This window comes from Callospermophilus lateralis, chromosome 6 (genome assembly GCF_048772815.1).
Source record: "Callospermophilus lateralis isolate mCalLat2 chromosome 6, mCalLat2.hap1, whole genome shotgun sequence".
In the NCBI taxonomy this organism is placed as follows: Eukaryota; Metazoa; Chordata; class Mammalia; order Rodentia; family Sciuridae; genus Callospermophilus; species Callospermophilus lateralis.
Window position 1 is genome coordinate 115,324,843 of NC_135310.1, and position 16,599 is coordinate 115,341,441.

At 50.7% G+C, this 16,599-nt stretch overlaps 1 protein-coding gene across 1 annotated transcript in view; it reads left to right on the forward strand.

Annotated features, from left to right (window-relative positions):
• Kif6 (kinesin family member 6) overlaps positions 1 to 16,599 on the forward strand; it is a 387,415-nt gene that overhangs the window by 331,773 nt on the left and 39,043 nt on the right. Inside the window, exon 16 of the mRNA XM_077109561.1 lies at positions 14,506 to 14,556. Within this exon, the coding sequence (XP_076965676.1) occupies positions 14,506 to 14,556 (51 nt within the window). The remainder of the gene's footprint in view (positions 1 to 14,505; positions 14,557 to 16,599) is intronic.

The following is a 16,599-nucleotide window of genomic DNA, read 5'->3' on the forward strand; positions in this document are numbered from 1 at the left end:
TTCCCAAATTATTATGGCTCTCTTCTGGCTTTCCTTCTAGAAATCAGCCCACCTCTCAGGACAGATCCCTGGGCTGCTCCTGAGCGGTCTCCACGTACGGCCCCTGGAGTGCTCTGGCTTGTGCCTGGAGCCCTCCTCTCTGGCTTTCTCGTCCTGCTCCAGGCTGCGGGGATTGCCATCTTCTGGGCACACTGACCTCTGGTGGCACCATTACTGCTGGCCACCGCCAGAACTCAAGGACCCCGTGGGCCTGGCCACCACTCTGCCTAGACCAGGCTGACTTCCCTGAGGCCTGGGGTCAATGGGAGGCTTCTGGGAGAGTGACGGACAGCTCCTTCTGGAAATGGGGCTCAGGGAGGGCTTTGGCACAGTGACTCCCGGGCCTCCTTGTTGGAGGCCCCCAGATCCCCTCAGCCGGGCGCCCTTCAAGCTGTAACCTGCTTTGGACTTGGAACCAGCTGCCTGTTTACATAGTCACCCTTCATGGACCTGTCTAGACTCACAGCCCTGACAAGACCACAGCAGTCTGTCCCCAAAGCGATGGGCTCATCCCTTTTCAATGACACAAGCTTGTCGCTAGTCATTGGGGGGCTGCCCCCACCGAACAGCGGCTTGTCCATCTTTCCTCAAAAGCACTGCTGGTTAGTGGGGGTGCCATTGGTCTGCTGAGACAGGCAGTTCTTGTTTACGCTGGACCAGGCCCCCGCTCACTAAATCCTAGCAGCATCTTACCCCCACTTTTGTGACCGCTACTAAGTACCTGGAAGAGAACCTCCATTCAAGTGCAAGGTGGAGACAGGATTAGGCATGGATGTTCATCCCACCGTGGTCCACCTTCTGTTCCCAGTTTGGTAGAGCAGATATTCTGATGAGAACACACACCACACCATCTGCGTTAGTCAGGATTCTCCAGAGAAACAGCGCCAATAGGATGTGCATATATAAGGAGAGATTAACTTAAGGAATTGGTTCATGAGACTGTAGAGGCTAGCAAATTCAAATTCTGCAGAGCAGGCCTGCAGGCTAGACACTCGGGGGAGGAGTTAACATTGCACGTCAAAGCAAAGACAGTCTGGAGGCAGAATTTCTTCTTCCTCTGCGGAACTCAAGTCTTTTTTCTCACGAGGACTTCAACTGATTGGATGAGGCCCACCCACATTAGGGAGGGTAATTACGTTTAAATCAAAGTCTTCTGATCTAAATGGTAATCACATCCAAAAGCAGCATATAGACAAGCATTTCCCAAACATCTAGGCACAATAGTCTGGTCAAGTTGGCACATCTCACAACATCTGAGCACAAACACTGCTTTTTAAGGGACAAATATATCTATAGTTGTGTGGACATGTAGTTCTGTTGAAGAAACACCCAGTCTGTTTTTCTAAACACAGAACACCGAACAAAACACCCGAGTCTTACATCATAGCACGTATTTTGGATCATTTCGTTTTTAGAGCATCTCCGGAAATAACTGGATCTTTACATGTACAAACCACAAATGGTCCATTAAAATGATTAGATTATCTGCAGCCAAGCTGGGTTTGCCTTCAAGATAATATCCAGACTCTTCTGTAGAAGGCAGAAGCTGCTTCTAACTCTGGAAATGCTAATCTTCCCAAGTTCAAAGAATGTAAAGGTCTGGTCCCACTTGTCAGGCTGCAGGAGCAGGTGACCACCAGTGTACTCCACAAGCTGAAAACAAGCCAGTCTCCACTGCTGTGAGGATTATAAACAAGAGCTGTGCCCCAGGGTGCCCCGAGACAGCCAGCTGCCACATCTAATTTACAGGTGCAGTTGTCCACCCATCCCCAGGGAGCCGAACATCCCTTTGATAGGTAAAGCTATAATTAAGGATTAAGCCTTTATATAAAAGACAAGATTAAGTTTGCAAATAAACCTAGGGAAGTCCTTACCAAAATATGTATATTCACCAAAACAGGATGCTAAAGCCAATACAGTCACGAACTCCAACGACCAGATGTGGCCCGGTGGTCAAGACGTGCTTAATGTGCCCACAGCCCCGGGTGTGATCCCCACCACCACAAAAATAAAAACATAGACTAGCAGTGAATTCACCAACTTGTCACAACTTCCACTTGTATTGCTTCTGGGACATGGAAAGATTTTCAGGATCTTTCTCCCCTGAGTTTTCAGCACAGAGCTTGTAAGTTACTGCCTCTCTATGGAGCGTGGCAGCTCCTTCTCCAGGCCTGTCTTTCTCCCCCTGGGTGCTCACTGCCTTCCTGATGTTGTCCCTTGGAGGTATTGACTCCCCAGAGATGAGCCCCCAACCCGGGGGCATCAGCTCTGCTTACACACGCACAGGGTGTGCCCTGCTCAGCTCCCCTCCTCTCTCCCAAGGCATCATGGCTAGAGCCTCCTACTGGGCTGGCCATCTGCTTTGCCTCTCCTTGCTGGCCCTAATGCCCAGGTTTCCTTATTCTCCACGCATCCCCCAAATGCTGAGCTCCACTGTGGCTGAAATCTGGATGAAACAGGGCTCTCCATGTAGGCAGCAGTCAAGTTCAGGGAGGGAAAACGATGTTCTTCCTGAATTTGTCACTCCTGAAAAGCACCCTCTGCAAAATGGTGGGCACGTTCATCTCTACCTCCCCCCTCTTTGAAAATGTTTAGCCACAAGGGAAACAGAAGGAGGTCTAGTGTTATTTTCGGGAAGAAGAAAAGGAAAGAAAATAACAGGATGAGGGTAAGAATCATCCCAGGCTCTGACAACAGAACCATTACCACCAGCATTTCTAGCAAGCTTATTAAAAAGCCATTTACTTCCAATTACAGAAATCAATCCTATTGGACTATAAAAGAATATGGAAGACCCCATTACTAATGGAAGTCCTGGAGAATCTGAGGGTAACTGGCAGAAAGTTAGTAAATATGAACTAAACTTGTTGAAGGTTGCCGTGGAGTTTGTGACTGCTGAGGGCCTCAGCTGTTGTGTGCAGCCCTGGTTTGCACTGTTGCAAGGACACAGGACTGCCCCTCCCCACGGGAGAGAGGGGGACCACAGGGAGGTCTACTGGGCCACGGTGACTTGTGAATTTATGCCTGAGAGTCAAGGGACATGCAGGTGCCGAGCCATATTTCAAGGTAATCAAGGCCTTAGGAACAATAGCAGTGGATTTCTTCAGTCCTTAATGAAGAAATGACAGGGCCACCTGTCATCCGAGCCACGCCACTTATAATGATTACCCCTCTTACTACCACCACGGCTACCCCCTTATTCTGCATCTGTGTGCCAGGCACTGTGCTGGGTGCTATAGATACATTTTTTTTTTTTTTTTTTTTTTGGTACTGGGATTGAACCCAGGGGCGTTTAACCACTGACCCCATCCCCAACCCTTTTTAATATTTTTTTTAGAGACAGGGTCTCACTGAGTGCTTAGTGCCTCACCGTTGCTGAGGCTGGCTTTGAACTTGCGATCCTCCTGCCTCAGCCTCCCTAGCCACCGGGATTACAGGCGTGCACCACCACACCTGGCTGCTGTAGGTATATTTTATCTAATTCCTCCAGCAACAGGCAAGGTTGCTGCCATCACTCTGTTCTAATGAAGAAAGGCTTGAAGTAATTAAGCAGCCCAAGGTCACAGGTAGTAAGTGCCTGTGACCAATGCTTATCCACCTGTGCCCAAAGCCCATGTCCTTTCCACTGTTCTGGGCTCCAGATTCCCTGTGCACTTACCCTGCCACTTTCTCACCCCTCCTGCTGAAGACTCTTCAGCACCTTTCAGCTCTCTCTGAGGGTCAGTCACCCTTCTCTGGCTTCTCAGCACCACCATGATTTCCCAGCATTTCTGCTAGCTCCTGTCTTTGGGCCCAACCCCTTTGGCTCCCTTGAGTGGTTTTCCTGGGTTGCACTAATAAATCCCAACCAAATTCCTCAACCCCACAGGAGTGTCTGCAGAGACAGAGCACAGGGACCTTCACAGATTAGACCGAGGACCTGGCCCATTACACCAAAAAGAAGCAGTGTGTACATGCAGCCCATGAAAAACTCGCTTTTGAACCTGAAAAGCTGAATCCATTTCCATTCAATTTCGTCTTGTACTTCTGAACTTTCTCATTGACATGTTTCTCCTGACCACCCGTCTGTTCACATGGAGAATAATTCTCACAGGATGAGCACCCAGTTCTGAGTAAAGCAATTATTTTGCAGGCCAGCTGGAAGTTGGACCAGCACTAAGCCTTAACTGGGGCATGTTTCTTCCCAATGACTTTTTTTTTTTTGCCCTTAAGCACTAGCTGATTTAAAATTAAGTAAGTAGAATTGAGTTTCTTGGACTGAGTTTATTATTTATCATAAAGAGCAATGTAAAATTGCCTGTTTTCATGTTTTAATCCAAGTTTTTAAAACTATATTCATTGAAAAATCAAAGATCTTAATGCTTGCAGTTGATTTTATGCCCCTTAAGTGAATCCTGCCCTCGACCTCTGCAGTCAGTGAGGGGCCTCTCCAAACCAGCCTCCATTGCAAGTAGGGATGTTGGGAACGGATGAATATGCCTGTCCTGCCCAGGCTGGAGTAGAGGAACCCAAACGCTCCTGTGCACTCCAGAGGATATCCCTGCACGGATGGAAATCAGAGGCCACTGCCGCCCCGTCTCTGCCCCTCGACCCACACAACATCCCAGCATCCAGAATCTCACCTTCCAACACAGCGAACGATTATCATCTACAGCTACTCAGCCAGGGAAGGCCTTTGAAGCCAGCTCTATCCTGCCCTTGCTGAGATAAGACCCTCCAAGCATCTAAAGTAACATCTTTGGAATGGATGCCAACGCACACACCAGACCTGAACTCCCGGAGATGTTTCATATTTAAAAATTCATGCTGGTTGCTGAGCTAAAAATGTTCCTTCTGCTTACCTAGTTGGATCTCCGTATTTGTTTGAGCCTTTAACAAATGTGCTTATTTACGTAATTCTCTGAATATGTTTATGGAATATTATCACATGCTGGAATAGTGATATCAATAAGCTCCTTAGCTTAATTAAGCGTATACAATAGCCAAATGCCTAAGCCTCCGACAGAATGTGCTAATCTTGTATGATTATTATGATTACTTGGATAGCCAAGTGAATATCCCATAGGAAAAGAAATTGGGTCGCCCACACATGGTATAATTTGGTCATTTTTTATAAATGAGAGCATTCCTCAAAATGTGATCATCCTGTCCTTCCCTGATGATAAGAAAGGGGCTGTCTTGAAAGCCCAGACTGCTGTCTGGTGTTTTCATCCCAAGCCGAAGAGCTCATCAATTACTGGGCACGTCCTCCTCCCTCTGACAGGGCCAAGCGACAAGGAGATCTTGGGAAATTCCCCTGGAAGGAAATCGGCAAGTTCCAATGGTGTTTTTCCTTGAAATTGTTGATAATAGTTTGGGAGTGAGCTGCTTTTTTCTTCTCCTCCCTCTCTCTAATTATGTCATCAAATGTAAAAATTAGCGTACTGAATGAAAGAAGAATCTAGAATTCTAGAGAATTGAAATGTCGTATTGGAATGAGAAGACAGAAAGACATTTATCTACCCAAGTTGGGGCTGGTGGCACACACCTGTCGTCCCAGCTACTCTGGAGGCTGAGGCAGGAGGGTCACTTTAGCCCACAAGTTCAAGAGCAGCCTGAGCAGTATAGTAAGGCCCTGTCTCAAAAATAAATCAAAATAAATTAAAAAGTTGTGGAGCGTTTAGACCACTTCCTGGTCTCCCCTCTGTGTTTCATCCCCGGACCTTCCTCTTGTGAGAATCAGGGAAGGACTTGTCTTTTTGACCCCGGAAGCCTTCCCACCTCCCACCCCGAGGCTGGCAAAGTCCCTGAGTTCTGCTGCTGTCCCACTCCCTCTCCCCTCTCCCCTCTCCTCTCTCCCAGTCTCAGTCAGGCTTCTGGCGAAACACCCTGACACGTGCTCTGAGGCTGAGCACTCCTCCACGGCCCAGTCCCTGTCACTGACCCTTGAGTCATGGGTCCTGCCGGACAGCACACGTGACACATGCCATCGCATGCGTGACAGAGGCCCAGGCACAATCTCAGTGTGCTGTGGGGTCATCACAATTTCCTCCTTGGGAGGGCAGGGCAGAGGGTTTTCCAATTTTAATTTCTTTGTATAAATATGTATGAATACACCTGTACTTAAACCATAAGTCTTACCTGCGGAATAAAGTACAGTTCCCTTTTCTTATCTTGCCTGGCTTCCAGCTCTCCTACCGTCCACCCTCTGCCCTGCTCCGCTCTCGGCAGCTTCCCTCACATCCTGGTGGATACCCACTCACTGTGTGCTCCTATGGTCATGTGTATATATATGCACAAGAGCGTGCACACGGGCACACCCAGAATCACACATGCACCAGGCGAAGCTCTGGCCGCTGTTTGCTGGACTAAGCACAGGATTGTCCACAGCCCCCACTCGTTTCTTTGCTTCCTTTCTTCTCTTTCCTGCCCTCTGTTAGAGCCTGGCACCCCCTCCTGCGGCACTACCCCTGCCTCCTCCTGGTCTTCTGTTGATTTGGCTGCTGCGGTCCATACTTTTATTCTTCTGGGATTAAAAAGGAAGCAGGACAATGTCTGCAGTGATTTCAAACCCATCCTTCTCCCAGCCACATCCAAGGTCGTAGCTTGTGTAACTCCCCATGGAACATCCCGTCAGTTTATTGCCACCTTGTTATTTTTATTGCTTAGTTTCACACACACACACACGCTCACACACACTCACACGCACACACAGGCACGCGCGCCCGCTTTCTCGTGGTCAAGAGTTGAATGTATTTACTGACGTACCACCTTCACATTCCTGCTCCCCTCATGTCCCCCTCCCTGCCCTTCTCTGCGGGGCTCCCTTCCTGCTGGCCCTACCAACTTGGACACCTACGTCTTACCCTGCGCCAGGCACTCTTTTAATCTGACCTAATGCCGTCCTCACACAGCAGATCTTTTACCTCATTGTTCAGATGAGGAAACTAAGACACTGACATTCAATGACTTGGTGGCACAGTAGGTGGTGAGGCTGACGTGCCAGCCAGGGAGCCTGGCTGCAGAGGCCGTGACTCTGTGGCTGGCTGTCCTGTGGTTGAGTCCTTCAGAGAGGAAGGGCCTGTGGGAGGTCAAGGCTCTTGGTCCCCTGTGGCTGTCCTGACGGTGCCCTCGTCCATGAGTGATGGTCGACTACAAACAAGATGCACGTTGACGGCTATGTCCCCCCTTGATGTCACTGAGGAGTGGGCTGTCTCGTGAGTTGTCCCTCTGCAGGCCCCCGGGAGCTGCCGGCTGTGCTTCTGTGGTTTGCTGTGATGTATTCAGGGGTGGGCTTACTATTCTGCTCAATACTCAGCACACGTTCAACCCAAAGATTTGTGTTTTTCTCTAATTCTGGAAAAATCTCAGTGGCTCTGTCTTCTACGGTTGTCCATTTTCTGCTGCCTCCATTCCTTTCTCAAACTCCTGTTAGACACAGTGGCATCCCGTCTCTTCCCCGTGGTTTCTACCTGCCCCTGCCATCTTTATCTCTTGGCTGTCTGGGCTCTGCTGGGGGTGTGTCCAGACTGCCTCCCAGCTCACTACTTTTATCATAATCACCAGCACACAGTGTACAAAATAATGGGATTCTTCGTGAGGTTTTCATACAGGATCCAAAGTACCTCGATCATATCCACCCTCCCTCTTACCCTTTCTTCTGAAATATATCAGGGTACGGTTTCTTCCCTTTGACTCCTTTGTTGTTTTTGTTTATTATAATGACAATTTTTCACTTTGAAATCTCTTTCCTACCCACCTGTTCTTCTTTCTTTCATTTCTACCTGCTTGTTGTTGTGTGGTTTTGTATTCATTTTTTAATAAGACAGTATCTGTCATCATCAGTCTCTTTGAGGAGCCTCGACATGCCTCAAAGGCTTGGTCTTGGGAGGACCGACTGGCGCAGGCTCCTCCGTGTAGACTTGCTGAGACCCTGCAGAGGAATTTCCCACAGACTTGTAGGATAGTGTTCCAGGTCATCCTAGCACCACCTGTGTGAGCGAGGCCGGCAGGGGACCACCCAGCTGTTCAGCTCCCAGGAGTGGAAGTAGAACGTGGAGGCGTATACTGTGGAGTATATGTGGCAGCAAGAAATGGGGAACCAGGTGACATACAGAAAATAGGTGACTGTCAAAAACATAGTACCGACCAATTGGTAAGAAACAGAATGAGATCCATAATACAATATTACTTTCATAGATTAAAAATTACCCAGAAAGCCTCAACACAAACTGTAAGGACACATAAAAGAAACGGGTATACGTCAAATCTACTAGCATAGTGTCCTGTCAGAAGAAGAAGAGAATGAGGACATGAGGCTTGGGGATAAAACTAAATACACACACACACACATGCATACAGTATACATGTGTGCTCAGATATGTGTGTGCATGTGTATACATAGATATACACATACCACACATGCTCACGTATCTATACACATGTGTGTCGTGTGTCTCTGTGTGTGCACACGCATGCCTATGTGGTGAGCATTTTGTAGATATAGATGCATGCATATATAAGTTTTATACAAACTGATTAGGAAGGTGTACCCTGAGCTGAAGAGTAAGATTAACTCAGCCTTCTGTGTTTCAACATCAATAAATGTCTTTATCTACCTATCCAGAAAATGACATCCATTTGTAACTCATTCACATTCCAAACACTGACTTTGCTATCTTTTTTCAGCATTATCTTTTATTCCTATATTTTGTCATTTGTGGAGAGCAGGCCCATTTGTACTGAAACCCGTCTTATTTATTTCTCTTCCTTTCTTTCTGCTCTCAGTCCTCGCTGCCTGACAGACCCTCTAGGCCCCTGGTCTAGAACCAGCTCTACCAGTTCCTACTCCACAGCAGCACTGGGGATGTGGCAGGTCCTGTCAGGGACTGAGCAAGCAGCTTGGCTTAGCAACCAAGAGAGGCTGGGGTTGTGCCTTTCGGCCGCCTTGGGCAGGCAGTACCATGGGAACCAGAGCCCAGGGAGCGTCCGGAGCTTGCTCTTGCCTTGGCCCCTTCACTCCCAGGTTGGCGGGGGAGTCCCCGGGCCCCAGCTCAGCAGCGCCTGGCTCTCACCCCGGTTTTACACGGTGCACTCTGGGTTACCTTCCTGCTTCTGGAACCATGAAGCCCTGCGAGCTCAAGGCTTGGCTCCACTCACTCTTCTGTGTTTCTGTCTGCTTCCAGACTTCAGAAATATGTCTTGTAATCTAAGCCAGCTATGTCCTTCTTGATACTCTCTTTTTATTTTATCCACCATAAAATAAAGCGGGAAGAGGTGGTTCCTGCCTCAACAGATTTTCAAATTAGACCAACACGTTTGAATAAAGCCTGATGAAATATATATTAGCAAGGAGGAGATGAATTGTATGGTTTTAAGCCTTCAAAGGATTTATACTCCTGTTAGTTGGAAATCCATCTAAGGATTACACACTTAATTTATTCCAGGCCCATTATTTTTACAAACAGCCCTACAAACATCCTTTAGGGATCTAACATTTTGGCTATCACAGATCCTCTGTGTTAGTACAAAAAAAAAAAAAAAAAAACGGTTTTTCTAAGTCATCCCTGAAATCAACACTCGGCATTCAGAACCTCTAACCAGACCTCCCATTTCAAAGAGGCCCCTCAGGCAGGGGGTCTGGGTGTTCTCTGCGCACCCCAGTTCTAACTGCTGATGTTGATTTTAACTTGAGCTTACTGGGATACTACAGTCGTATAGTTGAACAGAAGACGAGGTGTCACCTGGGCCCAGAGTCCCCAGTAATCACCCAGGACCCCAGAGCAGGAACTCAATGCAGTCTCCCTACCCCAGCTCTGCTCCCCCTCGCAGCCGTCCCTCCAGCGCCTGTCCCAAGCTGGTGCACGGCTGACCTTCTCTGCACCTTGTCCCAGCTGTTAGCTCTGGCTGAGCACCTTTCGCAGCACCCCTGCTCTGAATCACCTCTGAGACCTGCCTTTCCTAAGCCACCCTTCCCTCCTGAAAACTCGCCTCTGCGGCTGCTCTCATAGTTAAGCAACCTTAGTAATGTGGTATCCCTTCAATCCGCCTGAAAAGGCCTCAAACCTAAAACTAGCACGGAGTATTATATATATATACACCAGCGTATTGTCCCTTACTCTTAAAAGCAGCTATTATTGCAGTTATGTTATCATTCTCATTTTTCAAATGATTAAATTGAGGCTTTGAGATACTAAGTAGGCCACCCAACTAAGAAGTAGCGGAGTTAGGATCTGAACGCAACTCTGGCTGCCTCCAAATGTGCAATTACTTTCTGATATAACCAAAAGGGCAAAGGAGTTTGCTTCATCCCAAGTCCAACTCCAAGTGACTGGCTCTAGCTGTGCGGTATGCTGCGTTGAAGAGCCAAGCTCAGACTCAGCAGAAAAACAAACCAGTTGCTATGGTCTGGACGTGGTGTACATGTGTCTCTGAAAGTTCACGTGTTGGAAACTTGGTCTTCAACGTGGCAATGTTAGAAAGTGGGACCCACAAGAGGTGAGGCCTGTTGGGAGGGCCTTAGGTCACTGGGGGCATGCCCTTCAAGGGACTGTGGGACTCTGGCTTCCTCTTTGGTGATGTGATCTCTTCCTCCCATCATTGCCTTGAGGTGACACAGCTGAGTGGGGGCCCTTACAAGAACATGAACCGTGCTGTTTGTACTTCATCCTCCAAAACCGTGAGCTAAATGAACCTCCTGTTAAGTTAGCTTGCCTCAGGTGTTTTATTATAGTAACACAACAACCTAATATAGCAACCATGACAGGAAGCAAGATAGGCCATGGGTCCAGAGTTTAAAAGCAAGAGCATACAAATCACCTATTTGCTACTTTTCTTTGGCTAGGGTAGACTTTTCTCTTAATTTGTATTTTCCACAGTACTTAGAACATAGTGCTTAACATATAGTAGATGAGTAATAAATGTTTATTGCTTGATAGCAACATGAACATCCTCAACAGGCACAGCGTCACAGACATCTCAGAAGCAGCCTGCAACAGCCCTGTCAGGGGTCATAAATGGCTTGCTGTCCTCTGGCCTGGCCAAGCAGCTTTCATTTCGTGAATGATCTCAAACTAATATGCATGCAAAACAAAGTGTGAAGCACTAAGGAAAATTGTTGTAACCAAAAAAACCAATTATCCATGTTCAAAATCAGTTGTGCAGATTCTGTACAGTTTGTAACAGAGAACAGGCCCTGCGTGTGGCTGCTTTCAGGGCCAAACATCTCCTATGAATGGTTGCAGCACAGAGTGCCTTTCCGCCCTCACTGCCACCCACTCCAGCAATTAACGAACAGAAAGGGAGAGAAGGTGTTTCCCGTAGGTAGTGTTTAAGTTGCTGACTACCAACACCCTCCTCTGTGCGCTTTCCTGCCCTGCCCTCCCCACTTTGGGTCTGACCCTGATTTGGGCTCCCTGCTTCCCTCCTAGACTGTCTCCTGCCTCGGGCTGGGAATTCTGTTTCCGTTTCATCTCTTTTCCATACCTCTGGATGGGGATGTGTCCAGGAACCCAGGCCAAAACCAGCAAATTTATCACGGTGGTAATGACAGCAAGCTGCATGCTCAGTGGATTCTGCAATCCCCCTCGACCCCTGCTTTTGCCAACACCCGTGGAGCTGCAAGATCCAGCAGATTACAGACACTGCTATCTTCACTTGATGGATGGCTCTGCTGGAAAATGCAATTAGACATCAGCCATATGGCTATTTGGGGAAGCTTGTTTGGGGAGATCTCCAAAAAATTGCCATGGGGGGCAGAGGGGTAAATGTGAGTCCCTTCACCAAAGCTGAGTGTGGCTGCGGGTTCAGAGCTGCGTTCAGCAACATGCGACATCATAAAGACCCAGTTTCGGCCCCTAGGGGTGCCTCCTGATCCTAAGAATAAGTATTTAAGTTTGAGGACTTTGTAGAACTCTCAGTCCTGGTTAAAATCCCCCCTTATGTACATGACTGAGCAGGGGCTATGGAGAACTCTCGAGCCCCTCATCCCAACGCAGCTTCCCCAGGGCCTGGGAGAAGGATCTCCCCGGGAGCAGGGAAGTGGGGACTGGGGAGGTTGAACACCTACTGTGGGCAAGGCTGAGGTTGGAGGCCCACCATCAGGGAGGCAGCTTTCCAGGGCAGAGGGAGCCCAGCATGTACGTTAAAGGAGCAAGTCACTCCCTGGCTGGCCGGAGGGCAGTTCCCAGGCATGGGAGAGGCCGAGGGTGAGGTGCCTGTACCAGACATGCAGGCACAAGCAGAGGTCGAGGAGGCCTGAGCTGTGCACGAGGTGGAGAAGAGAGCAGCTCCGTGCCTCGCGCTGAACCCAGAGGTCTCTCGGGGTGTGTTGCATTTGCCGCGGTTGCATCTCCTTGCACTGGGAGCACGGATGCGCCAGGCTTCCTGAGAGCCCAGCCACTGACCCACTGACCGGAGCCCGGCCAGCACCGTCCTTGTGCTCCCCCGCTGCTTCACTCCACTGACAGGGACAGTAAAGGCCACATCACACAGAGTGCCAGGAGATCCCAACTGTGGCTGTGGCTGGCCCAGGGTCAGGTCATTTTCATGGTGACCTCAGGCTCACCAGTATTCCCCACTGAGCCAGGTCGCCCTCCCCAGCTCCCCTCAAGCTCCCCCGAAGCCCCTGCCCTCCCCCACCTAGAACTGGGGGGCAGTCATTCCTCAGGCTTCCTCTCCTGCAGTTTCCGCCCCAGTGGGGACACACGGAAGGCAAGGGGCAGACACGCAGGGACCCAAGCCCTCCCCCGTGGCGATGTGCTGAGGCAGAGGCCTCTGAGGGCCCCCGGGGGACTGGGAAGGCTCAGCAGGGAGGAAGTGGGGTGTCGTGGGTAGTAGAGGTCTTGCCCGGCACGCACAGGCCCGGTCCCCCTCAGCACCGCCACAGCGAAAGAAACCAAAGCAATCTAAGCAGAGAAAGCGTGGTGTACTGAGCCGGGTGAAGGGCTGTCCCTGCCAGCGAGGGGCCTTCCTTTCTGTGCTGGTGCAGAGGACTGAGCAAGTCACAGGCAAGCAGGTGACCCTCGGCAGGACTGAGCCCTCCTGGGCGCCTTCCTCAGCGGGACGGGCTGGACCCACACGCAGGGGAGAGGCCACCTCAGTCTGCAGAGGATCCTGAATCAGCTGGGAAGTTAGGAGGCGTGACCTCTGCCTTCCCTCCCATCGTGCTGTCCTGGCAGTGTCCTGGCACTGTGTGAGTGACAGGTCTCCCGTGACCCTCCCCTGTCTGCTCATGGCTTAGCTCCTTGGTCCAGCTGCAGCCTCGGAGCTGTAGGATGTGCTTCACGTGAGGAAAGAAATATATCAGACAAGGGAGCAGTGGAACCCCGCTCCCCGGAACCCCCACGGGCTGGCCCCCTCCACGTGGGCCGTGTGATGCGGACAGCACTGACATCCTAACCAGCCGGCTGCACCCCAGACACAAGCAGGCCAGGGCGCTGTCAGCCACCCTCAACCTGGAATCGGGAGGGTGGGACGAAGGCAGCCTGGGGCCAGCAGGCCCGGCCAGCACGCTCCGCTCCTCCCTGGGGCAGGACATCCTTCCGATGATCACCCAGCTTCTGCGCCAGCACTTTCCAGAAGGAGCTGGCTGCGGTGCCAGGAGATTTAATCCATTTTGAGACAACTTAATCCATTTTGAAACAGTGCTCATTGTGAGCTCTCTGCCTTCTGTTTGAGCCCCAAAATCTGCCTTTGTTGGATTTGACTTCTGCCCTCAGGAGGAAGACAAAATAAATCTGTTCCTTCATCCATATGACAGCATACAGTTATCCAAAGACAGCCATTATCTCTCTACCTCCTCTCTCTCTAACCTTTCTTCTCCCTCCAAATACCTCAGGTCACCTCAATTGTTTCTCAAATGGCATAATTTCAGATCTCTCAACCATCCTAGCCACCCATCCTTTGATTCTTCTTGTGAAGGAAGCTCCCAGAACAAATACCAACTGTGATCTCAAGACTGCAAAATACAATGGAATATCACCTCCCTTGTTCAAGCCACTATAGCTTTATTGATGCAACCTAAAATTATGTGACTTTTACCTACTAATCAACTGTTAAGATTATTGTCAACTAAAACTACTCTTTTTTTTTTAATTTGACACAGTTTCATATCTCTTAAGGAAGTGGATAAATTATTAAAAGATGAAATCCTGCCTCCCCCTTCATTAATAACAGACAAAAAGAACTATTTAAGAGAGTAGGGCCCTAGCAAAGGTTATGAGTGACAGATGACAAAAGAGCCCTGTGATTGAGTCCAAGGGTGAGGAGTATATTGGTGTTGACAAGCCAGTGCCTGCCCTGGCAGCATCCTCTTTCAGCACAACCCAGGACATAAATGGGGGTTGGGGCTCTCCTTGGAAGGTGTGCCTGCTTCCGTCTCCTTGAATCTGTACCTTTCATTCCCCGATTAGCTGGCCACATGCTCCTGAGGCAGGTCTTCCTGCAGCCCACTGGAGACCCGTTAGTGACTCACTCTGTCTTTGACAGGTCACCTGAAGGAGGAGATCACCCGGCGGCACATACAGCAGGTGGCACTAGGTGAGTACAGAGCAAAGGCCGCGGGAAGGGAGGTGGGGGGTGGAGACGGAGCAGAGCCCTGGAGGGGAGGGAAGCCAGGGTTGCTGTGGGCATGGCTCCCGGTGGCCCTCACTCCCACCCCTGCTCTGCTCCTGGTCCTCAGCACCTGCCTCCTCCTACCTTCCAGCCCCCGCCTCATGCTGCAGGCCCCTTCCACCCACATCCCCTGTGTCCACTTCCTACATCCGGGTCCTTCTCTGAGCTTTCTAGAGCCATTGTCACTGCCCCATCAGTGACAATGAATAATGAAAACAGTGGCCCGTCTGCAGCCACCTGATGTGCACTGTCCCCTTCCACCCTCACAAGTCCAGAGAGAGAGGTGCATTTGCCAGGTGGAGGAGATTCTGCCATCCCCACCCTGGGGTCCAGTGTCCAGTGAGTGTTGGAACCGGGGCTCCACCCGGTTCTCCGAGTTCCAGCGATGGGGACCTCAGCCACTGACGTGCAGACACTAAACCCATAGTCACATTCCAAGAGGCCCTTCACACCCTCTCACCAGCGAGCATCTGTAGAGAGCGCCTCCTTTTGATATGTGACCCAAGGAAGTCACCCAGGGACCGTGCAGCTCTCCACAAGGCTGGTAGAGCAGGGGTCCTCCCCTCCCCAGCTAGCCGGGCCCAGCCTCTCGCATCCCCTGGAGGTGGCCTGGACCCTGCAATGACCTGCAGCTAGAGAAATCTAGCACCCAGGGCCGACAGCAGGGAAACGGGACAGAGTCCTGAATGTATGAGTGCTGGCCCGGTGGACCCTAGTAACTTGATTCTGAGGGAGATTGGGTCACCGCCTTTCAGAAGTACTGATGATGATAATGTGGAATAACAACTGACTGCACCAGAGACAGGAGCAGCAAGCCCAAGCCACACTGGTTGGCGCTCCATGCTCCCACGGCTGACCCTGGCACCGAGGGCTCAGACCACCTGCCCCCCGCCCCCGTGGCCAGGGGCCTGCACGGCAGGACTGACTCTCTGCTCAGTGCCTTGGCCAGCTGTCCTGGGCTAATAGCTGGTTGAGCTGGTCCTGGGCAGGCTCAATGACCTCTGTTGGAAGAGTTGTCAAGTGCACCCTCTGGGCTCCAAGCCCTGCCCCTGCTCACCCTGGGTAGGCCCCTAGATGTGGAGTCCTCCCCTAGAGCTGCCATCCGGCCCTCAAAACTCTGGCCTGTCCTCTAGCCTTCATGACCCTGGCTTGTGAGATATAATGATATGAAAAATGCCACTCACTCCGGGGGCCTGGCAAGCCATTCCTGTGACTTTCGGGGCAAGGGCTATTCTGTCCTCTCCGCTCCCCAGCACAGGCCCTCCCTGACCTGACCCGTCCAGCTGGGACAGTCACTCCCAGGCCTTTGGAACACCGCGGCATGTTCTCAGTTGCAACCGCAGGCCCTTGTCGCCAGCTCATGTCCCTGGAGACTTCTCAACTGTGGCAGGTGCCAGGGTCAGCGGGGCCCAGCTCTGCCTGAAGCAATCAGCAAACTTCAAATAGAAAGCAGCCTGGCTGGAGGTTTAATTAAGAGCATTATGCCTGTTTGTTTTAAAAGCACACTATCCCAATTAGAGAAGAAGTGTTCACATCCCCCAGCTGCCATTGTGCGACCAAGAGCCGCATCGCCGTCCAGGGTCCAGGCTCCTCGGGAGCCTGTCTGGGGCAAGTCGCCAATGCGCATGCGTCCCAGGTGACCACGAGCAGCCGGGCTCCTCTGGTGCAGCTGAACGCTGGACACCCCAGACTGTTTACAGGGCTTCCGGGCGACGGCAGGGACAGCGCCCCTGCAGCTCCCTCGCACGTGGGCTTCAGATGCAAAGGGACTGGATGTGACATGCCCCATCCGCTCGTTTGTCCTGCTCTCTTCTGCCCTTTTGGCTCGATTTCCTTGTCTATCTCTTCAGTTTCCCTCTCCCTCGGTTTTAAATATGCCCCTGTTATTCTCTCTCTCTCTCTTTTTTTTCCCCCCACCTGCCTGCTCCTAAATATCCATCAATGTAGGTGCGGTTGGTTTGGGGGAAA